The following is a 24,623-nucleotide window of genomic DNA, read 5'->3' as shown; positions in this document are numbered from 1 at the left end:
AAGCCGCCCATGGTCTATGCATGTACGTACTGCCACCGACACAGATTTAAGTTGGGCAAGTCAAGCTTTGATGCCACGTTATATGCTCTTGAACTTTCATCAAAACCTCGCTCACCAAAATTATAATCCAATCTTACCTACGTACCTAGCAGACCATGGCTGACTATTTCGAGCGCCTTCAAGATGAGCGATGCCCTATCTACCAACGGGCTTTTCCCAACACAGATTGGGGTGCTGCTGCACAGGAACTTACCGGCCTGACAACTCTGGCTGATAAGGTCAATTACCTGGCGAATAACTTCCCCGGCATTGTACGCATAGCCTGTATGGGCGGCGGCAATGACATTCAGGCGCAGCTCGAGCGTACCCGGAAAGCGTTTGCTCAAATCCTTAACCATCCCCACTATTCCGACAAAACGGGTGCAGACTTGGGGCTGACGATGTTGTCGCCCACCATGCTGGACGGCCTGCAGTCAAGATACGCTGTTACCAGCAGTAGCGTCAAGCTTGGGGAAGTCGCTGCCGTCGCCAATACCACACCTCAGGTATACGGAGGAGCCAAGGTCCATTTTTTGATTATGATGATGCCGTCCCGGCAGGGTGGCGACGTGTCTGCCATGCACGCCGATACCATTCTTGTCCCCAACGACCCGCGCGACGAACAGTACGTCACGTGCACCTCAATCTCTTACCCTGAGCCATTTTTTACCAAGGAACGGCAGGTCCTCATGGACAGGCTTAAGCTTCAGAATTTAGACATTGCCAAAAACGAAGGGACGTTCCATAATCTCCTCGTGCACGACAACATTGGGGTCTGGGGTCCCGATTGCATCACCATATTCGTAGGGACAGAACACTTTTACCTTACTTCGGTAGAGCTGCTGGCTCAATGCCGAACACCAGGACTGGAAAAGCCTTACAATAATGCACCCAGCATATCGCTGTTCCAGCTCCGGATGAGCTGTTCGGTCAGCTTGACCCGGGAAGAACACAGCGCGCTGAAACGGCTTAAACACCTAAACGACCTGTCGGTAAGCCGAGGGCACGTAATGATGAACGGCAGGGGAACGTCGGAAAACTCGTGCTTTTCCCACTGCTTTTACGATATCGCCTGTGTCAAAGACGGGTTCTACCCGGCGGGCGAGGTCTGGGCCAAGACGCCCGACGTCCTGCTCAACGAGCTCGTCCAGCGCGCCGACACCGTCTACGTCGCCAAGGAGTTTGGCGGTCACCTGCGGCTCGGCACCTACCTTGACCCGCAGCATCGGGAGCAGCATTACGAGGTCGCGTCCGAGGAGGCAGGCGCCAAGGCCATCCGCGACGTCTTCGAAAGCAAGGCCCTTTATAACATTTACAAGGGCGGCTCAACCACCAGCTGGGCCAACAAGTACATGACGCACGGTGATGCGCTACCTGAGGACGTTGAACGATTCTTTACCCACGTTATGGATGTATTTGCGAGCCATATCGAGGAGTGGTCGAATTCGCTGCCCTAGGCATTTCGAGCAATTCATTGTTGGTGTGGGTTTTGATACGCTCCATTTTCATAATTTCTCAAGCGAAAAAAAAAAAAAAAAAAAAAAAGAAAATACCTAGCCACTCTACCATTTGAACAAATCAATAAAGTGCGCTGCATGGGCAGAGTTTTTACCCATCTAGTCCTAAACAAATGTGCTATTAAGTCTATAGTTGTTAGTGGGAAAATATTCGAATCGACCATATATATTCACACGTGAATTGATATGTTCCATTAGATACCCTCCCTTGTTTTGTTTGAGTCATAGCCAAATTACCGACTTTCGATTTGTTAAAACGGACAGGACCAATCCACGCCGGCACTTTTATTCAGCGGCAAACTTGTAAGTGAACCAATAAAATAGGCCAATTAAATCCTTACCCTTCTTCTGATTTCGGTAAAATACGCCGCTAGGAAATGTCATGTGGAGAAAACCTACAAAACCTTTCTATTATGAGGGGATTTATGCTCATGAAGCACGTTAGTGTTTCCGGCTTAGATGTGGAGATTATTAGAACCCGGTGGTCCCGCTCGCGACGGGATTCGCCGCAAGATTGCCGGTTCTGTGGAATATTGGATATTGCGATTAACCCGGTGAGCCTATTGCATTTCTAGGAGCTTATTTTTCCTGTTTACCTTTTGTACAACCCCGACGGTGAGTATAATATAGTACACGTTGTGGCTAATTTAGGGTATTCGCCCCAAACCCGCCGATTGCGACAGCGGAATTCATCTCGGCGGATATAGATGGTTTTTTTCTTCATCAATTCCAACGGGTAAAGCAAATGTCCACTGTAGTCGCTGACTATACCAATAGGGGATAAAACTTCTCGATATTGCGGCGTTGCCTCATCAGCTTGATCTCACAGCCCAAACCTTTGAGGTGTTGGGCAAATGGTGAATCTCCTATCATGGCCGACCTTCTAACGAGATTGCCGACATCCGGGCCCGGAATCTTAACTTTTCTTCCATTTTTGGCTTCCACTTTTGCTCTCCTCCTTATAAAATGGGCTATCAAAAAGCTTTTCACATCCAACATCTACGCCAAATATCCCTTCGCAGGAGAAAAGTTCGGAAATGCTGAAAAACAACGGTTACATTATTTCAAAAACGCAGCCAAAGTCTTTCATGATGGCTATAAACAGGTCTTTTTCACACGGTAGTAGTCGAGTTCGTCGTTACTTTTGGCAGTGACTAATACTTTTCTTTTGTTTCTAATATAGTATAAAGACCAGATATGCACAACTACTACTCACGATGGTAAGAATGATTATACAATAACTTTGCAATCTGTTAGTATCAGTCACTACAGACTAACCGGGGGCTTGAAAATACAGGCGACATTTTGATATTGCCACTCAAATATGCTGAGGACCTTTTCAAGCTTCCGGAGCGCATCGCCAATCAGGAAGAGCATATACGATCGGTATATCACCGCCTACGACTTTTTAAAACATTGTTTGGCCCGAACTAACATTCAACTTCGAATTCCTTTCTGTCACCAGAGGTTGGAGAGCAAGATTCTCAAGATCACCAGCCACAACGATTTCTTGCTCAACGTGCTCAGATCAGATCTCAATCAACAGCTACCTCGGCTCAACCAAGTACTATCCGATGCGGCCCATCACCGGGTTTTAGAGATTTTAAAGGAGCCAACCGATGGCTGGACCGAATTTGCTGTACTCCCAGCCATGACGCAAATCTCCATCTACGTCTTGAGCAACGTCTTTGTCGGACCCGAGCTCGCCCGCAACCCGGAATGGCTTGATATAAGCGTTCGATTTACAAAGGATCTTTTCGGTGCAGCCCACGCGCTCAAACGCTACCCCCAGTTTCTCCGTCCTCTTGCTAAATACCGTTGTCCGGAAGCCATGGCAGTTGTCGACGACATTCGCAAAGTCAGCGACCTTTTAAAGCCCATTATTAGCGCCCGCCAGGAATGGCGCGATAAAGGTGCCGTTGTAGAACAAGACGACTTTGTGCATATGACTGTTAACAAGGCCCCAAAATGGAAACATGACAATCTCGAGTTTTTAGTGCACACTGAGCTACAGGTTGTAATGGCCTCACTCAACAACACCTCGGCCTCTTTAGTACACTTGTTAGTCTTTGCGCCTATGATTTGTTCCCCTTCCTTATAAGTTGTCACATGTTAACAATGGCCAAATAGTCTTTACGACATTACGGCTCTCTGCCCTCAGGTTATCCCGGAGTTGAGGGCGGAAATCCAAAGTGCGTTGGAAAAGACTAACGGTGCTTGGTCATCTTCGGCCTTGTTCAACATGAAACTGCTCGATTCGGTCATGAAGGAGTCGCTGCGCTTTAATCCGAACCTTATGATCACGCCAAGGAAACTAAAAAAGGCAGTGCGGTTATCGGACGGCACTGAACTCCCAGCCGGCGTGAACGTATGTATTGCCGGGTACGGTGCTCTGCAGGACGGTGAATTTTACAAACACCCCGCCAAATTCGATCCTTACCGCTTTCTTAAGCTTCGCACAGGCGAGGTTGAAGACCCTTTGCATCATTCCAATCCTGAGGTATGTGCAGTAGTACCGCCCCATTTTCAACAATTTCTTTTCAATTACAGTTTTAACTAATTTCTTTGTTTCTTTTCTTTTTTTGGGGGGCGATTTAGCAATACCAATTTGTCTCTACAACCAAGCAAAATATGACTTTTGGCTACGGGGTTCACGCGTGTCCTGGACGGTTCGTTGCCAATACTGTCATGAAAATGATCATCGGGAATATCTTGATCCATTACGACATAAAGCTGCCAGATTGGGTTCAAGGTCGTTACCAGAACATCATGCATGGTCATTTCATTTCGCCGGACCCTAGCAAGACCCTGATGATACGGAAGAGGAACGATTAGCGTAGGCGGTGTATGTGTTAGCGTTTTAGTTGACGTCGCATATATTTGTTGACTTAGGCCCACGTACCGTTTAATCAAGTTACACGTTTTATGTGTTTAGCTGCGGACCGCACGAGGTTATAATGTGTCTTTGTCGTGGAGCAAGACGAATTTACTTTAATCCACAGTACCTCATTCGTGGAACTTATAAGGTGTTATATTCAACCACATAGCCACCGATGTCCCTTTTTCCCATGGAAACATGTACAAGAAGTGTTGATAGAAATCGTTTAATCGCTGCGATCGGTCAAAATAATAAGACAAAAATCGGTATATTTATGCATGGTAACTGTTCACTCGTAATTATCTACAACCCACGAACACTTTGTTCAGAGTTTTGCTACGTGTTTTAAAGTCACGTGGCTATACACGTAATTTACCAACTCGCATATGTGAAAGTTATAAGGTAGGGAGGGAAGGAGTTTTGAAGGAAAAGTTCAAATAGTCAAAAGGTTGCAAATTGGAAAATAATTGTTTTGGCAACGGACACGCTGATAGTCCGCTTTGATTTAGATGATAGACAGCAGGACGGAGTTTAGATGCAGGCCTGGTATCTCCTGGTAGTCTATGTACCCGAAGAGACATGTGCCGTTGGCAAATCTCTTTTTGTACTCCTTTCAATCGTTTGCTAGCTGAAATCCCCGACAAGAACTGCCCTCGAGGTAGGCATAGCCGGGGGAAAGTCATTAATTACCCCGTCATTATAATGACAAATACAGGTGCCATTACTATCCCTTCCGAACTTCACCCATGCTGTATGCTTCTTATGCTATGAAACTGAAGCCTTAAGACCTATACTATTTACGCCACTACCATATTCCCGACCCTTACTCTTACCCATCTCATGGACTTGGTGTCTGCAACTTAAGCCCTCAAAGCATTGAAAAGCTCCCTAATAAGAGGGTTCTTGACCCCCGACAAATCCTCAACAGCCTGTATTTCGGCAATCAAGGCATCTTCCATCGCGTGGAGCATCTCCTTTACGTGCTTCAATGACCCGGCCCTCTCTAGTATGGCCAGCACCGTCTGTTTGTGGCGTTCGCCGGCGCTCCCCGCCCTTCGCGTCTGCAACATGATTTTCCTGAGAAGACTGCGCGCGGCCGGCTCTGCATGCTTCATGGCGTGCAGAATTATATAGCTGCACTTCCCTTCGTCCAGATCGCTACAGAAGCCTTTGCTCTCAAAATACTGTGGGGGGTTTTTTTTTTTTGGCGAAGTGGGTCGCAGTTAGCCACCGGGAACTATATCCTTGTTAAGACAGGGCGAAAAAAAAGGCTCACTTCAGGTAAAGACAGATTGATATAATCATCCCGTATCTGGAAGTACCGTCCGAGCAACAGCATGAGCTTTCTGAGGGGCGGCCTTGGGGCCTTCTCGGGCAAACAAGCAAACATGAGGTTGGATATCATGATAAACAACGCTCCAGTCTCTGATAATTGGGTCAGCAGGGGATTTCAGCATATTAAAAATATGCTCAGATATACAGCTTACTCCCGTCAATCATCTGCAGATATTCTTCCATGGTTGGGATCGTGGTTTCGGCCGTCCAGACTAAGTCCAGACCTTGACCTGCTAGCAAAGTCTTCATCCCAGCTGAACCCGAGCGTTAGTAAAAGCGGTCTGTACGATATACTCACAGTACCTAGACTTGGCTTTAGGCAGGGGTTATTAGCTCACCAAGAACCTCTTTGAGGATTAGTGGATTTTCTGTATCCGAAGCCCTTTCTATGGTGTTGACTGTATGATAAACCGCAGAGTTGACCGTCTGTGGCATACCGAAGATGGTATGCGTTGCTGGACTTGAACGTCGGAGGTCTGAGTTGTCTTGCATGTCGTCAAACCTAGAGTATAATAATCCACCTCATCATTAGACTTGTAAATGAAACTGGCTTAGGCGCAGTGCTGCTCGATGCTCACATTAATGAAGCATTATGAATGTCGGAGACGAGCGATGCGACCAGCTCACACGATGCCGCAGGTATTGGAATCCACTGTGCGAGGCCTCCTACGAGTTTGTTACGCACATTTTTGGACTTCAGTGAGCACACGTAGTCAAAAGGCTCCTGAACGGGCTGGTAGATGGGTCGATGTTGTTAGTAAAGTCCGCAAGATGCATTTGATTGCAAGGCTCGCAAAACTTACCTCCAGCGATGGCGCATGCAGATTGACATTCGTCAACAACTGGATGCTCAAGCTTCCATTCTCGTCATTTTGTAGCCTTTCTGCTGCAGGGTTGTGGCTGCGACTGTGGCCATTAGCTAGAGACTGAGTGTCGTTTTTTACAGCCTCTGGAGTCTTGTGAAAGTATAGATGATCATCCCCGTGCTCGACATGAAGTAGATCCTTCGGTTCTGGCAGGGGGACGAAGGACATTGTTTCAGTTCGCAAATGGGGCATTTTTGGATGCAGGAAAACCAAATCTTCGAAAGAATTGGGGGTGGAGCCACTGGAATACGGGCGAGTGCTAGCGAGAAGCTTTTTAGTATGTTATCAGGCCAAATCTGTCGAGCCGTTAGTTGAATGTTGGAGCAAAGTATGGCGGTTCGGATATCCAGAGTACGCACAACTGCATCCAAGGTAAAGGACGCAAGTGTTTTATAACACTGGCTGTTAAGGGACCACTGATATTCGTCTCAGTAAGGTAGGTACTGCATACGCATACCCAGCATTGCCTGTCGGCCTTGATTGTCAAATGGATTTAACCCCGAGATCAACACCGCACAGAGAGAGATCACGGAGTTGTGTATGAAACACCATTTCTCAGCAATAGTGCAATGTCAATTGCTATGAAAGCCCGAACTCCGGAATCCGTAGGGCGAGCCAAAGTGCAAGCCCCACACTTTGTAAAGTTTAGTTGTAAGTCGAACGGACTCGGCTTCTTGAATGCGTGCGGACACGGAATTCCAGTTTTTAACACAACTTGAAATAGGTTATAGTGTACATCGCGAAGAGCTAGCTGACTTGACTGTCAATGAAAAAAAAGTCTAAACTTGAAACGCGACATCGAGTTCAAAGAAGGTGATATGGAAAGCAGCTTCATTATTATCATTATTGCCATAATGGTCTCATATCTTGGGAAGCTTATACCACCGCCCTATAATAAGCAAAACCAGCCACTTGTCAAGTCAACAAACCAAAGTTTCATCAACACATGGTTATAAAACTATAACCCAAAAACCAACAAGGCAGCTGTCTATCATGGAGCGGCTGCCACGATATGGCTGCTTATCAATTAAGACGAAAGGGCTAAGGTGACGGGCGGCACGGGCCTAAACGCCCGGGGCAATTACTTGTCTGACTTTCTTTGAACCTTGGCCCTGACTCGGACATTCGCCAGCAACAGAGCTACAACGCGGCTCAAGCACGACCGGGTTATTCGGGAGTTGGACCCATGGAGAACGACCAGACCTGGTGTCTGAAAAGCCTGGATCAACTCAGAAAATATAAACGATTTCGACTTGATAAACGATTTTTATGGGAAAGTTCATCTCACAACCTTCAACTGCGTATATTTCAACAAAAACATTTATTTTACTAGACCAGCCGGTGAAATTTACTACTGTTTGTGCCGCGTATCTGCGTATCTAATTTACTTTCTGTATACTTGTGGTCGAAAACCAAGATGTACCTCACAATATAAAAACGTTTGACCCCCCTGAACACTAAGAGAAGAGCAACTGGGACAACACCAAGATGTTTAATTCTTCGGCTTGCAAACAAGACTACACCCTGAAGCCTGGATAACATTTTCACTATTCAATCTTGGGCCTGCCACCTTTTCTCATAGCTCCTCATAACTGCGAGCACTTAAAGAGGACGCCAGCCCCAGAGCTACTGAGCTAGTGCTCCAACTCATCGGCCATGTAAGCCGAGTTCGGTGCGGTGGCGATTCCGTTTGGGCAGTGCGCGGGGTATAGTGGGAGGATATAATCGACCGTATTGGCGCAGAAGACCGCAATCACCTTGTTCAACGGCGTTAGGTCGTCCTTTGGGCCCCACGCAGTGCGCCATGCTAGGGCACATGCGAGGTAGTTTGAAGGTCCAAACAGCTCTGTCGGGGTGTAAGTTCTGCCGGTCAGTCCGCAGGTAAATGGGCTCGCTGACTTGGCAAAGGGCTTCCGCCCCTGCTTTTCGTTTCACATAAATTTCTCTAGCGGGATGGAGTCGGGTGCATCCCAGGCTGTGAAATGCGTCAGATGGGACCATATATTCTTTGCGTGCAGGCCGGACTTACCACGTATGTCTGGCACCCATGGACGAGGATGGAAAACCATAGTGAGCGGGCGCTCTCCCTACTGGGTTGTGATATGACATATGAAGCTATGGCTTAATGTGTGATGCCTGAATCGATAGATTCAAGTTCAAGATGAAAGCTGCCAGATTCGTCAAGAATGATTGCAACAGGCTTCCCCATTGTATACTCTTTCCGTTGACAAGCCCGAAGATGATGAACAAGGGCATCTCGTCTATCAGTTTCAGATAACATAACCCAAAACTCTATCCTCCGCTGGCATTGTTATCAAAGTGGTTGTTTGTTCATGGGCAGACATAATCTCAGGGCTCATCCCTGAATCGGAGCTCCAACAATTAAGCCGCGTGGCCGTGGCTCAATTCGTGGCTTTGCTTGTACCTGTGGGTCCAACCAAAGATCACTCTGGTTCAGGTCTGAGGACAACTTGTCGATTTTCGTCGCAAGTGGAGGTGATTTCACCAATTCGGCGACCAACACTCCGTTATAATTAATTAAATAAATATCGTAAAAATATACGGTTTGTACGTTGGATATAATAATTAACAAAATAATTAATAATAATTTATTTTATATTTTTAATTATTATATTGGTTAAATTGGAATATGGGTGGCCTTAATTCGCAAGTGGAGGTTGGTTTTTAGATAAATTTTGGAATTTTTTGATTTTCTTTTATTATATTTTTATTTTTAAACATAATTTAAAGTAAATTACACGTGGAAGGTGGTATATACGTTTATTTTATATATATTAGATTTAGTTTATATATTACGTAGTATAGGGTAATAAATATACGAATAGGTTAAATAATAAATATTTTTAATAAATTTAAAATCGAAACGGGCTTATATTTTTACCAATTTTAAGGATGTTAAAACCAAAATCTCAACGATTAAATAAGTGGTATAAAAAAACGTCCATATATGTTTCTTTTTTCAATATTTGAAAAACTGCGTATTTTATATATAAATTTAACAAAATTTATATATTTTTAAATTTTATTTTATATTTATTTTAAATCAAATAAGAAAAACCGTTATTCTATTATTAAGTATAATTAATATAAGCGTCCCATATGTAAAGTTAACATCTTACAAAACGATTTATTAATAAATATATTTATTATTAAATCTTAAATATGTTTATATAAATATAAAAACAATAAATTATAATTTGTAAAGTAGCTTTATGTTACGACCAGACAGTTGGGCCGGTACCAAAGAGGCCAGGTGGGGTCACACCCCTCCTGACGACATTCATCCAGAGGAATCACCGACCGGCAGGAACCGGATTACATAAGGGAAAGGACACGTAACATCATATAATCGCCAAAAAAGGGATATGATTAATATATCGCATATCGAATATAACAAAACAAATAATATATCGGTTATGGAATATATTAAACATATTGTAATCGGGACCACAATTTATATAAAACGCATTTATTACTATGTAAATAAATTCGATTTTAGGATTATTCAACAGTAATTAAATTTTAACTAACCTTAATATTTATTTGAAACCGATTATAATTTTACCCCAATTATTAAAAATACCCAATTACCCAATTAAACGTTTAATTATTTTAACCTACTATATTTTACTATAAAAATAGGTTACCCGATATTTTAATCGTAATATTTTAATTGCTTTTATTTAATATTTTACTTTGGAATATACCGAATAATACCGCCGATATAATATTTTCCAATAAAACCACCCTTTAAACCCCTTTTACCACCAACCTTCCGGCCAACGTTAACGCTTTACGTTAAATAGTCGCGACGTTCCAAACCGAAAATCGACAATTCCAAAAACGAATAACCGAATAAATTAACCGAATTAATAAAAATAGCATTAAATATTTTTTATTTACGCCTTTTAACGATATTATAAATATTTTATAGGGATTTTTTACGGAAATCCGGGCCTATTTACATTTTAACGAAAATAATTTCGACAGCGATATAAATAAGGTTATTTACGCAATTTCGCTTTTAAAAAACGACGCGTTCGCCTGGTTCGAACCCATTTTACGAAATTATTTAAACCATAAAGAGGAAAAAAACCGTAAAATTAAAATTAACCGTATTTTCGACAATTACAACAATTTCGAAAAATGCCTTAGGGGAATATTCGGTAATCCAGACGAAAAACGCACGGTTAAACGCAAATTAGTACGTTTTACCCAAGCCAAATCGGCATTTAAATATACTAGTAAATTTCGATAAATTACCGCCAAATTATTATAGGGCCCCAAAACCCTAATAGTACGTTTTTATACGGGATTTAAAAAGAAAATTAAAAACAAATTTATTAAAAAAAACGACCCAATACCCTAATTAAATACGTAAAATTAACAATTAAAATTAATAACCGACAATATAAAAAAAAATTAAAACGACGCGAAAAACGCAATATATAGGGACTAACCTTACAATAAACCAATACCGGACGTAAATACCAATACCCCAAACCGCCTCGTTAATATAATACCTTATATAAAATATACAACGGACCCATAAATCTTAACGCGATATAATATAAAAAACCTCGCAAAAATTCCAAAAGTGGCAAATGTTTTAAATGTAATAAAATAGAATATATCGCCAAAAATTGCCCTGGAAATTAGAACAATATCCCCGGTTTTATTTTCGATTTTAGGGGCAAACCCGAAAAAATACGAAAATTTAACGCCACAAATTACCAATAAATATAATTTAACCAATACAATTTAATAAATTGGACCACCTATTATAACGACAATTATATAATCCATAATAATTTTAAAATGGACGTAAAATAATATCCTTAAAAACTAAAAAAATATCCGAATATTAGCAATAAAAAACCGAATACTTATAAAAACGAGGCCACTAAATTAATTTATACCGATAAAACGCCATATTACCCGAATTTACGGATTTAAACGCCTTAAAAAAATCCGATACGGAATTATTAAAACAAACCCACCGTATTAAAATAATTAACCAATTTTCGACGGAAAAATCTTCCAATAACGCTTTAGGAAAAAATTCTAACGATGAAAAAAAAATAGTTCCAAACCGCTATAACGCGGAAAAAACCAACGATTTTTATAAATACGTTAAAAAACAAATTAATTTATACCGAAACGACCAATTAATCCAATTTCCAAAATATAATCCGGTCAAATAAAAATAAAACCTTTTAAAAAATCCGGATCCTACATTTGGAAATTACCCAATATTTAATATTAAATATCCGGAATACCCACGTGTTTTTTGGGCCGAATATTTCCGAAATAATTGCGGAATTTACCTAAATAAAAAAATTTACCACAATTTCTTCCCTCGACGGCGATTAATTATAAAAATTAACGAAATTTACATAATTAAAAAACTACCCAATTGGAAAATTAAAATTAAATTCCAAAACGAACCAGCAATAATTTTTACGCCTAATAATAAATACCCCATGGTATATTGCAACCAATCGAATTTTCCGTAATACGAATATATTCGCAGTATATATAAAATTCATATGTTAGCCAAAACCCAAAACTGGTACGTACGGAAATAATAATACCAAATACCCGTTCCTATAATTAAAATTATATAAGACCTAAAGGTAAAAAATAAATAAACGCCTACGAACGCGCGTAAAACACCCGTACCAACCAAATATTTATTCGACAAAATTAAAACGAAAAATAATTTTGTACCTAAAGACAAAAAAAATAAAAACCCCCGACGCAAATTTAATAAGCCAAAAAATTAAGGTAGCTAAACGGTATAAAGCACCAAACGGCGACGATAAAAACGGAATAAAAAACCTTAAATATTACGTAAAATACGGTAATAAAATACGAATATATATTTTTTAATATACGATTCGATAAAAAACCTATCCGAACATTTTTCGATAATGGAATATAAAATAATTATATATTACCAAAAATCGTAACGGAACGACAAATATTTTGGCAATAAAAAAAACCATATTAATCATAAACCGTGGAAAAAAAAACAGTTTTATACGGGAACGGTATTATCGAAATAAAAACCGTACATTTTTGGATGGAAAACTACGGACGAAAAGAATAAATTATTTTGAATATTACGGAAATAAGGGATAAAAATATAATTTTAAAAAATTTTTAATTTAGGAAGAATAATCCCAAAATAAATTGGATAACCGGCCAAATCCAATGGAAAAAATATTTAATTATTAAATAACCTATAATATATAAAAATTTATATAGGAAACGTAGGGTACGGATAAACCAAATAAAATAAATGGCGTATTTACGAAAAAAACGACCAAACCCGAAGCTAATATCGGAAAAAAAACGATTATTTATAAACCAAAACCGATCCAATCCTATAATACCAAATACGAACGTACCAACCAAAAACGGCAAAATCCCAAAAAAATACCAAATTTATATACGATTATTTAACCAAAAATTCGAAACCGGGCTACCCGAATATAATCCATTCGACCACGAAATACCACAAAAAAAAAAACCCAACCTAAATTCCATAAAATATACGGTTTAAATCCAATACAAATGGAAATATTAAACGAATATTTTGCAAAATATTTTAAAAAAGGTTATATTAAACTATTAACATTACCAATAAAATATCCAATCCTTTTCGTACCAAAAAAAACGGGAAATTACGACTATACGTGGATTATAAACAATTAAACGACATTACCATTAAAAATTACTACCTATTCCCACTAATAAAAAAATTGCGAAATATGCTTTACCAAATATAATAGTTTACAATATTAAATTTTAAAGGAATATACAATTTAATTCGTATAAAAAAAAGCGAAAAATGGAAAATTGCGTTTCGTACCAAACGAGGATATTACAAATATTTGGTAATGTTTTTCGGTTTTACCAACGTTCCAATAATTTTCCAAACTATAATTAACCACGTTTTTAAAAAATATTTAAATATTTTCGTCGTTATTTACCTGGATAATATCTTTATTTTTTCCAAAACGTTGGAAAAATATAAAAAATACGTTTATACGGTTTTACGAAAATTATAAAACGTTAAATTTTTAATTAAACCAAAAAAATATTTTTTTTATAATAAGCAAATTAATTTTTTAAAATATATTATCGTTCCTGGAAAAATTAAAATAAAAAAATTAAAAATCCAAATAATAAAAAAATGGCTTTAACCGCAAAACGTAAAAAACGTTCGAACCTTTTTCGGATTTGTAAATTTTTATAAAAAATTTATTAAAAAATACGGCGCAATCGCCACCCTATTAACCAATATAACCAAAAAAAATTTAAAATTCCAATAAACGGAATAAACGTAATAGGCTTTTAAACAATTACGAGACGTAATAACCCGAAAACCAATTTTCAAAATACCAAACCTAACGAAACTATTCGAAATCGAAACCGACGTATCCGATTACGCGATCGGAAAATAATTTAACCAGCGAAATAAAAAGGGAAAATTGCATTTTTGCGCCTTTTTTTTATAAAAATTATATAAACCAAAATTTAATTATTAAATATACGATAAAAAATTAATGGCTATTATTCGAATATTTGAAAAATGGAAACCCCAATTATCCGGAATTAAATACGAAATATTAATTTATACGGACTATAAAAGCCTAACCCATTTTACCATTAGTAAAATATTAAATAAACGATAAATTAAATGGTTAAAATTCCTATTAAAATTCCATTTTAGGATTATTTACCGAAAAAAAACAAAAAACGGCAAGGCCGACGCTTTTAACCGAAAACCAAACCACGAAAACATAATACCAAAAAAAATACGCGTTTTTTTTATAATAAATAAAAACGGAAACCTTTTACCAATATACCGGAATCTTATAATAACAAATACAGTAATTATACCAAAAAGAATACGGAAAATCTACGAAAATAAAGCCCACGGATACCAAAAAAATTCCAAAATATAAAAACGGTTAAAACAACACTATAATTTCCAAAGAATACGATAAAAAATACGGGAAACCATTAAAAATTGCAAACTTTGTACCAAAAATAAATCCGTAAAATATAAACCCTACGGATTATTGTAACTTTTACCAACCCCCAATAAGGCCTGGCAAATTATTACAATGGATTTTATCGTTAAATTACCACCTTCGGAAAAACCATTTACAAAAACGAAATATAATAGCATATTAATTATAATGGATAAATTTATTAAATACGCTTATTTCCTACCATATAAAAAAAGTAACAACGCCGAAAAAATCGCCTATACATTTTTACAAATAATTATTAGCAATTACGGATTTCCAAAAAATATTGTTACGGATAAAAATAAATTTTTTACATCAAAATTTTGAGAATTTTTAATAAAACAATTCGGAATAAACCACAAATTATTAATAACGTTTTACCCCCAAATAAACGGATAAATAAAACGAGCCAATTAAATACTAAACCAATACCTAAAATATTATATAAACCATAAATAAAACGATTGGGTACAATTATTACCCACAGCATAATTCGCCTATAATAGCTTAAAAAATGAAAATACCAAAACAACCCTATTTTATACCAATTATGGATTTAACCCTACAACGTATAAAAAATTAAAAATTACGATTACGGTACCGCGAACCGATAAACAAACGAACAAATTGCGATAATTATATAAAAAACTCCAATAAAAACTAAGATTCGTACGAAAAAAAATAATAAAATACGCCAATTAATATCGGATAAAAAAACCATTCTTTAAAAAAGAAATAACGTTTACCTTATTCGACACAATATTAAAATACAACGATTTAATAGCAAATTCAATTTTAAAAAGTTTGGACCTTTTAAAATCAGTAAAAAGATTAACAATACCAATTACAAATTGTTATTACCAAATACTATAAAAATTTACCCTATATTTTACGTATTATTACTAAAACCGGCACCATACGGCACCAGCATACAAAAAACGATCGAAATCGACGCAAAACAAACCTACGACGTTAAACAAATACTCGACCACAAACGAAACCACGGTAAAATAAAATATTTTATTAAATGGAAAAATTATAAATATAAAAAAAACATTTGGAAACCCCTTAACCATTTCCAAAATTACCAAAAACCGTTCCGCCAATATTATCAAAAATTAGATTTACAAATAAATCAGCCAAAAAAAAGGACAATTTAAAAAAATACTATTTACCATTCCCAAAAATTAAAAATCGACCAGGATTCAAAACCATACCACCAAATAAACCTATAAAAAAATTATTAATATATAATATAAAACAAGAAATACCGGAAAACGATTTACCAATAAAATATCGCGTAAAAATATTTATTTCGTTTAATAACGAAAAATTTAAAAAAACCTATCGGGAAAATCAAATCCCAAATAAAATTAAAATCCGGAAAAAACGATTTTAAAAATATTTTAGGAAGGATTTCGGCTAATCGCCGCCGCTCCTTTTATTCGATTTCCTCGCGCTTTACGCGATTTAATTCCTCCAAATTATCGATACCCCGACGGACCGCCTTTATTATTTTTTTAAACCATATTTTTTTTTATTTTCGCAGGCGAAAAACTTTTTCCTCCGCCGTTTCCAATTTAAATTTAAATTTCGAATATTAAACCGCGATTTTATATAATTATTTCCGGGAAATACCCATAACGTCGCATCGCGAACGACCTAAACGAATATATTCGATATAACGAAAAAAATTCCGAAACGATATAACGCATTTCGCAATCCTTTACAATTCGTAAATAAAATAAAAAAGTATTTTAACCGCCGAAAAAAAAAATATAAAAAACAAATCGTTACGACGAACGGTAGAAAAACGACCGCGAAATTTGTTAATTCGGTTAAATATAGCGTAAAAAAATTAGCAAAGGAAAAACCAAAAACCAGAAATAAAAATTAAAGGAATATAAACTATTTAAAGCCAAAAAAATTTGGCCAAAAAAAAGGAAACCTAATATTACGACCAAATAATTGGGCCGGTACCAAAAAGGCCAGGTAGGATTATACCCCTCCTAACGACATTTATCCAAAAAAATCACCGACCGGCAAAAACCGGATTATATAAAGGAAAAAATACGTAATATTACGTAATCGCCAAAAAAGGGATATAATTAATATATCGCATATCGAATATAATAAAACAAATAATATATCGGCTATAAAATATATTAAACATATTATAATCGGGACTACAATCTATATAAAACGCATTTATTACCATATAAATAAATTCGATTTTAGGATTATTTAGCAGCAATTAAACTTTAGTTAACCTTAATATTTATTTGAGACCGATTATAATTTTACCCCAGTTATTGAAAATACCCAATTACCCAATTAAACGCTCAGTTGCTTTAACCCACTGTATTTTACTATAAGAACAGGTTACCCGATACCTTAATCGTAACACTTTATATGTGAATATTAATAGAAGTATATTAATTACTTTATACATATAGAAAATATATATACTATTATTCATATATCAAATTTTAAATAAAACGTTAAAAATAATATTATTATTATTTATCTTGATTTTATTTTATGTACCGCGAATAAAACTACGTTAAACTATCTGTTAAAAAGCCCTAGTTTGGAGCTTTATAACAATGTTTTTATTATATTTAACAAATTTTATTCGGATAAATATTCGCAAATAATAAATACACAGTTAACAAACTGTATCGCAGTTGCATATACAGTGCATACACAGTGCTAATACTGTCTAATTTCCGTCGTCCGCGACGTTAATCGACAAGATGTCCTCAGATTAGAACGGGCGCGATTTTTTCGGCCGATTTGATTGGTCGAAAAGCCATGTGGCTGAAAGGTACATGAAGGGCCCGGTCCACCCTGCAACGCAGGGAAGTCTAGTCTGAGCACTGAGACTAGGATCGTAGGTAGTTACAGAGAGTTAGATAGCATGTATGAGAATACTGTTTATTTGTTTTATTGTTTTTACCGATCGTAGCGATTACTTTATTCCTATCAACAGTGGTAGCCATTTTCATAACTTACACCCGGAAGCGCGGTTGAAGCCTCCCGTCGGCATTTCGTGTTTACCGTTGGGGTTCGTTGAATGGATTTAGATTCCCGTGTTGATTGGTAGAAATTGCCCTCGAATCCATCACATGGTCGGGTTTGACTTGCACTGAATCGTGTAGATTCTTTAATATTTTTGCAGTTTATCGGGATACATTCGGTAATCAGAATGCGGATTCCGCCTCTGCTACAAACCCCGTCGCTAGAGGCCAAATATTTTGTCCGCTTCCTGATTGGGGAGTTATTCGTCGGAAGTCTGTATATCTGCCCCGGCTATAAGGTTCTCCGGATGAACATGGGCGGACCATGGAAGCTAAAGTCTGTTGCTTATATAAAGCCCCCATATACTCTTCTAATTAGCAATTGGCAAAAGGCTATAATTTACCCTGAGATGATAAACTATATCCTGTGAAAATCAGCCATGAATTCATCAGCTTTCCCCACAAACACACCGGCGGTTGACACCGTCCCGCATCCTGCAGAAATCGGGGCAAAAGGCTACGCGCTAGTGTTCAGTCTGCTTATGATTGCAGTCACCTGCTTCGGCCATGTCCTAGGGGTTTTCAACAAGAAGCGGGATAGCAGATTCCCCCTGGTCCTATATACGGGCTCGGCCAAGAAGGATATGGCTGCGTTCCAGACCAGTGCCACCGCAATGGTTGAAAAGGGGCGCAAGGAGCATCCCGGCAAGCCCTTTTTCATCATTAACGACATGGGACCGTACCTTATTCTTCCGCCCCACTTGGTAAACGACATCCGTAATATCAAGACTCTGAACTTTCAGATGTGGTTGAAAGACTATTTTCACAACGGCGCGACTGAATTTGAGCCGTTCGTTGGCGCCTCAAGAGAGGACGAGCTGTTCCAGCGTGTTGCACGCAAGAGACTTACCAAGTCGCTCAGTTAGTTTGCCCTCCATCTCCAATGATCATGGTATTGATACGTGAAAAATCTTGTTGACCCTTATCAGGCGACATTACCGATATTTTATCCTCGGAAGCTTCTTTTGCTTTGGACCTTCATTTTGGCTCGTCAACAAGTTGAGTTCTGTGCTCTTTACGGGATATCGGTTGCCATAGCACCAGCATTAACGTTGGGCCTCCTAAACTTCAGAATGGTTTGAATATACGCTGTCATCGGTCGCTCTAGACGTCATCGCCCGCGTCTCGTCAAAGGTGCTTCTCGGTGATGAACTCTGCCGCAACGAGGAATGGCTCGAGTTGACCAAGAGCTACACCGTCAAAGGCTTCATGGCCGTCGAAACACTGAAGCAAAAGCATAGATTGCTTCGTCCCATCTTAAAATGGTTTGACCCCATGTGTCAAGACCTCCGCCGCTCTATTGACCACGCGAGGCGGCTTATTGGCCCCGTCGTCGAGGAGAGGCGCAGGAATCGCTCTGAGGCTATTGCTCGTGGCGAGAAGGCCCCTGTGTTCAACGACGCTATTGACTGGTTTGACTTGGAGGCTGACGGGAAACCTTATGACCCTGTCTTAATCCAGATGACGATATCCGTCAGTTCCATTCACTCGACGATGGATCTGATGCTGAAGACGATTTACAGAATTGCAGAACACCCGGGCTTGGCGGATGAGTTGAGACAAGAGCTTTTGGATGCAGTCAAGGTCGACGGCTGGAAAAAGACGACCCTTTATGAGCTTTCGCTTCTCGATAGCGTTTTGAAGGAGACACAGCGTCTTGAGCCACTCTCTTTCAGTATGCGTTCCTGAACCCACCGTTCCTTCTTCCCAACCGTATGCAACGAGCCATGTTGACACGCTTGTCCGTCCTTCAAGTTACCATGAACCGGTTCGCAGAAATGGATACCACCCTTCCAGATGGAACATTTATCCCCAAAGGCGTCCGTCTAGGCGCCGACACCGGCTTCCACTTTAGTTCCGAGTACTATGACGACCCGACCCGATTCGACCCGTACCGCTTCGTCAGGTGGCGAAAGACGGAGAAGGAAAGCCTCTCCCACCTCGTCAGCACCTCCCCGCATGCCATGGGTTTCGGCCACGGGCAGCACTCCTGCCCCGGCCGCTTTTTCGCCGCCAACGAGCTAAAGGTGATCTTTTCGCACTTGCTGCTCAAATACGAGTGGAAACTTGCGGAGGGCTCGTCCGCGGCCTCGTTACCTCTCGGGGTGCGGGTGGCCGCGAACCCAGCCACAAGGGTCATGGTGCGGAGGCGCCCGGTCGTTGAGCTGGACCTTGACCGATGCTGAGTGTCGACCATGTTTCGGTGTTTGTCAAGTTTTTTTTATGCTGTCGGACTCAAAGTGAATGCGGCTGTGCTGTTTATCTCCCCAGATACAAAAAAGACGAATAAACAAAAGATTCTGTAATTAATTGCATTTCTGCACTGTCCGCTGCATAACCCGCGTCCTGAAAGACACTCGTGACATGATTTTCCAACATATACACGTGCTTATTTTAACCCAGGCCGCTCAGGAATCTGAGCGGGACTACCAAATGTTTTACAGTCGCCTACCGTCGCTAGGTTTACTTGACCGGCGGCCAAAAAGAAGTTGAGGGGCTAGTTGCAAAACCTCGCTTGTGTAACGGTAGTAACCTTTGGTTTTGCTATTCTTATTTGGTTTTTATCAATCTCGAGATCACTCGAAATGTATAGCCTTATGTACAAACTGCCCCGGCAAGATGGCGAACGGATATCTACTCCCGTGACAACTCAAGCGCCATCTCCGACTTCCTCGGCGCGCAAGACATCATCACCAACATGGAAGAATAACCCCGCTCCTTGCACCGTCGCTGTAAAAACAAAAACCTCCGTCATACGGGCAAACAGTCAATGTCGATTTCGGGCTTCCTGCTTGCGATCAAAATCCTCGTTTTGGGATGCGCCATGTGATGTTGCCCGACAACGATCGACTTCAAGTTTCGCTGACCCTGGGGGAATGTCAAGTCGTATTTCAAAAGCAGATGCGCCAGGGCGACCTTGAGAGTGCTGGCTGCGAAGAACCGCCCCGGGCAGACGTGGAGCCCGTAGCCGAAACCGAAATGAGCCTGGGTCGCCGTCACCAGGTTGGCGCTGGTCTCCTGGCCTGGAACCGAGCGCATCCGTAAGAACCTGTAGGGGTCCCACTCGGTAGGATTTTCCCACAGCGACGGGTTCTGCATGCAGCCGGCGTCCGCCACGATTTTAGTCCCTTTCTTAATTACCAAGCCGTTGGAGAGTTTGATGTCGCTCATGGCCAGGCGACGGAAAAATGCTGTTGGGGTGGAGCGCTGTCAGTTGATGCGTGAATTGACGAGAGAAAGGGAAGTAAGAAGGTAAAGAAACCAGGGGGGCTAAAGAAACAATAGAAGAAAATCGGCTTCTCAGCTTACTTACCCGTAGCTACCGGCCGGCGCCTTTGTGATTCCTTGAGACAGCTATCCATAAGTTTTAATTTTTGTAATCCCACCTTGGTTAATCCGTCGGAACGTAACACTTCCATCAGTTCTTTACGCAACGGGTCAATAACTTCGGGGTGTTGCGCGATATCGATCAGCGTTTGGAAAAGGAGATCCGAAGTCGTGTGCACTGCGACGAAGTTGAGTGCGATTTGATAATAGGCCGGATTATGGTCCGGGGAACATTCTTTTTCGAACCATTCGACTGCACCGTTGTACGGACACGGTTCGCCCCTGGCAGCAGCGGCCGCTTTAACGGCGGTGCGCTTGTCAAGGTATGATTGGAGGACCGCTTTGCATTTATTCAACCTTTGGCGAACGAGGTATGTTGGCGGGAAAAACCAACTGATATACCACCTAAGGTTCCGGGGGAAAAGCCCAATAAAATAGGCGGTGGCGAAAGCGGCGTGGATAAAGTCGGCTGCAGCTTTATACCAAGCCGGGTCTTTGGAAAGCTCTTCGCCTAAAAACACACACGAATCCATACGGGTGACGAGAAGGCTCACGTCGTCGTGTGAGAATTCATATTTTCCTGGTAGCGGGTTAGTCGATTACAAAGGGTGACTGGGTGTGGCTACTCTAACCATCATCGGCATTAAAATGGTCCTGCAATGCTGCACAGGCGTGGAAGGAAAGCTCCCCCACAAGGGAATCTGTGATTGTTCCCGAATCAGAATGGAGCCAGCTAAGAAGATCACCAGAGATAAGATCAACTACCTGGGACTTTGGTCAAATTCTTGACAAGCGCTTTCATAAATTGAGGCTCCTGAAGTGCCAGGTCAGCGGTCGGTGGGTTTTATATATAATTCAAGTGTAGCTGGCTTACCAGGTCAAACACATGGAAGCCAGGGATATACGAGTGCATGTCCTATGTTTGACGTTAATACCAACGAAAGGAACGGACAACATTCATGAAAAGAAAAAGAAAAAGAAAAAGAAGAAGAAAAAGAAGAAGAAAAAGAAAAAGAAAAAAGAAAAAAGAAAAAAGAAAAAAGAAAAAAGAAAAAAGAAAAAAGAAAAAAGAAAAAAGAAAAAAGAAAAAAGAAAAAAGAAAAAAGAAAAAAGAAAAAAGAAAAAAGAAAAAAGAAAAGAGAAAAAAGAAAAAAGAAGGAAAAAAGAAAAAACCACTCACATCTCCACCAGCAGCCATGAAATCCAAAGTCGGCACCATCTTCAGCTCTTCCATATAGCTGGGCGGGACTACGACCACGTCGCCCATATCAGTAAAGATTTTGTAAGGGCGGTCGGGATATTGTTTAGATCCTTTCATAAGCCGTTCCTTGGCGTTGAGAATGAAGTCCAACTTTTGGGTCAACCACGTGAGCCTGGCGAGGCCCTTGGGCCCAATTCTGGGGAGTTGAGGATAGGGGTCCCTGTTCATATATATGGACACGGAGAATAGGAAGCCGGCCACCAGAGAGGAGATGTACAGGGTCAATATGCTGCTGGCATCTTGGTTGCCCAGGAGCTGCTGAGTGGTGTTGGATGATGAAAATGACATGTTTTATTGCTGTTGTTGTAGTCTTTTTCTGGATAGTCTTCTTGCTGCAAATGTACGGGGCCACTGTCAATTGTTTTATAATTCGCGACAGGTGCGAGCCCATTCCTTTTCATGGTCAAGGTAGTTAATTACCTAAGGTAGGTAGGCTTGTAGCGATTCAACTCCACGGAATTCCGACGGGAACCTTAACACACCCGGATTTCGGCTCGCATTAATGGAGCAATTGACTATGGTGCTAGGTGTTAAGACCCTCCCCAATCAACATGGAGAGTGTTCCAGGAGGATGGCCTTGTGGCTTTTGCTTAATTCAAATTTAGGTATTTGATTCTCCCGGTAAACAGCCAAGTCGGGCAAAGCCTACCGATGTAAATCCAACATTGGGGGAGACTCTCACATCTATTTAAATATGGAAATTTATGGATGCACATATTTTTATTTTTATTTCTGAAAATGGAGGGAAATAAACGCTCTATCTTAAGTTCTCAATTGGGTTATTAGAAACGCCGTCTCTTTTTAGACTGCTATGTATTGATACGAGATGGACCGGTTTTATTAAAAATTTCATAAAGTTTGGACGACTAGTACTTGATCCCAACGTGCGGGGAAACGCGGGGGACAAATGCAATTAATTTGAAAAGGTATGAAACTGTAGAGCCATTTATTCAACATAACTGGCGGGGTAGTTAGTTGGGAAAGGTGAATAGTAGAGTGGATGACATGGAAAGAGGACAAATTGAAAAGAAAAAAAAAAAAAAAACTGTCCAAACAAGCAAACCCAGGAACTACACGATTGTAGCCAAACTCCAATTTGGGGATTGATATATCGCAAAGCTTTTCGTCGTGGCAAGCCTTGCGGCCATCTGGGCGGCGGCAGCCTTTGCGGCGGCGTTATTCCGCGCGACTTTGCGCATGGCTTAAAAGGCTTTATTCCCCCTCAGCGACAAGGCCTTTCCAATATTCGGCGTGGGCCCGGGGGATCTTGGAAACAAACCTTATTCTTGGGCGTTTATTCGGGGTTCGGGTCCTGGCAACTAACGCCGGCTTCCGTAGGCTCCAACGCGCGCGAATCAACCCACGCCGGACTGCGAATAACATGGTTACCGGAAGTATCGGGCAGGTGGGCCATTTCAGGCACGATTAGGACGCCGCTAGTGCTATTGCCTACAACGGCGATTTTCTTTGCTGAAAAATCCAGTTTGTGGTTCCAGCTTGCCTATTGTACGGGGTGACCGGCAGAGCCGTTGAGGCAAGGGATGGAGGGCCATTCTTGCTGGCGGAGGACGCCTTGGGTTGAAATAATACCTTGCATTATTCGTCGCGCTGAATGCCAGCATGGGATACGGTCACACGCCATTGGCCGTGGTTTTCAAGCCATCTGACCGCCACAACACGTGAATTCAATTGCAAATCTTTATCCAACCCCCGCTTGCGGACGGTGACCATGAGATGATCCCTAATCTCTTTGCCCGAGGCGCATACCCTGTCCCAAATCGGGATTGGGATCGAACGGAAAAACGTAAATATGCGCGGACACGTCACACCGGAGTCCCGGGTATTGGTGATGGCGCGCATATTCCGGGGCGTACAGGCGTGTTCTTGACTGTGTTTAAAGTGGCCTTCAGTCTGCGCTTCGGTGGTGCCGTATTGGCGGAACTCTCGAGGAGGACCTCTTGTGGCGAAAACGCCGGGAGTGTTTCCATTGTCTCTCATATGTTGTCAGATGCTTTGCTAAAAAAAAAAAAAAGTAAAAAGATGCGCTCAACGTATTACCAACTTTCACTGCCCGTTTCTGCCGCATCTAGCAACTATCTCGGCTTTATAAATGGTTTCAACTTGGCCGCTAAAAGGTTTAACAGTGTCGCTTACCGATGCGCAACTCGGCCTCTCTGTCATTGGCCAACTAACGGAATACCGTATTCATACCAGGCCAGATTACAAATGAAAGCCGGGATTCGGGGGTTTAGCT

At 40.7% G+C, this 24,623-nt stretch overlaps 6 protein-coding genes across 6 annotated transcripts; 3 read left to right on the top strand and 3 right to left on the bottom strand.

The window, feature by feature from the left end:
* Positions 1-155: 155 nt before the first annotated feature.
* On the top strand, positions 156-1,496 carry PgNI_12443 (uncharacterized protein; the record flags this gene model as incomplete). Its single annotated transcript, XM_031132392.1, has 1 exon — positions 156-1,496. The coding sequence occupies one exon, from the start codon at positions 156-158 to the stop codon at positions 1,494-1,496; it is 1,341 nt and encodes a 446-aa protein (XP_030976073.1).
* A 1,243-nt stretch (positions 1,497-2,739) lies between these two features.
* PgNI_12442 (uncharacterized protein) lies at positions 2,740-4,391 on the top strand (the record flags this gene model as incomplete). The annotated part of the gene is made up of 5 exons (XM_031132391.1): positions 2,740-2,776; positions 2,829-2,942; positions 3,022-3,617; positions 3,687-4,056; positions 4,155-4,391. The coding sequence occupies exons 1-5, from the start codon at positions 2,774-2,776 to the stop codon at positions 4,389-4,391; spliced, it is 1,320 nt and encodes a 439-aa protein (XP_030976072.1). The 5' UTR covers positions 2,740-2,773.
* Positions 4,392-5,294: 903 nt separating this feature from the next.
* Positions 5,295-6,803, bottom strand: PgNI_12441 (uncharacterized protein; the record flags this gene model as incomplete). Its single annotated transcript, XM_031132390.1, has 6 exons — positions 5,295-5,618; positions 5,711-5,859; positions 5,922-6,023; positions 6,108-6,271; positions 6,348-6,502; positions 6,573-6,803. 6 exons carry the CDS (start codon positions 6,801-6,803, stop codon positions 5,295-5,297), a joined length of 1,125 nt encoding a protein of 374 aa, XP_030976071.1.
* Positions 6,804-8,269: 1,466 nt separating this feature from the next.
* Positions 8,270-8,704, bottom strand: PgNI_12440 (uncharacterized protein; the record flags this gene model as incomplete). Its single annotated transcript, XM_031132389.1, has 2 exons — positions 8,270-8,481; positions 8,665-8,704. The coding sequence occupies 2 exons, from the start codon at positions 8,702-8,704 to the stop codon at positions 8,270-8,272; spliced, it is 252 nt and encodes an 83-aa protein (XP_030976070.1).
* Positions 8,705-18,161: 9,457 nt separating this feature from the next.
* Positions 18,162-19,967, top strand: PgNI_12439 (uncharacterized protein; the record flags this gene model as incomplete). The annotated part of the gene is made up of 3 exons (XM_031132388.1): positions 18,162-18,642; positions 18,854-19,456; positions 19,537-19,967. The coding sequence occupies 3 exons, from the start codon at positions 18,162-18,164 to the stop codon at positions 19,965-19,967; spliced, it is 1,515 nt and encodes a 504-aa protein (XP_030976104.1).
* A 565-nt stretch (positions 19,968-20,532) lies between these two features.
* On the bottom strand, positions 20,533-22,657 carry PgNI_12438 (uncharacterized protein; the record flags this gene model as incomplete). Its single annotated transcript, XM_031132387.1, has 5 exons — positions 20,533-20,972; positions 21,095-21,688; positions 21,874-21,922; positions 21,983-22,024; positions 22,289-22,657. The coding sequence occupies 5 exons, from the start codon at positions 22,655-22,657 to the stop codon at positions 20,533-20,535; spliced, it is 1,494 nt and encodes a 497-aa protein (XP_030976044.1).
* Between the last annotated feature and the right edge of the window lie 1,966 nt (positions 22,658-24,623).

This window comes from Pyricularia grisea (genome assembly GCF_004355905.1).
Source record: "Pyricularia grisea strain NI907 chromosome Unknown Pyricularia_grisea_NI907_Scaffold_12, whole genome shotgun sequence".
NCBI classification, from domain to species: Eukaryota; Fungi; Ascomycota; class Sordariomycetes; order Magnaporthales; family Pyriculariaceae; genus Pyricularia; species Pyricularia grisea.
The sequence above is the reverse complement of the archived record's forward strand: the minus strand, read 5'-3'. Positions and strand labels throughout refer to the sequence as shown.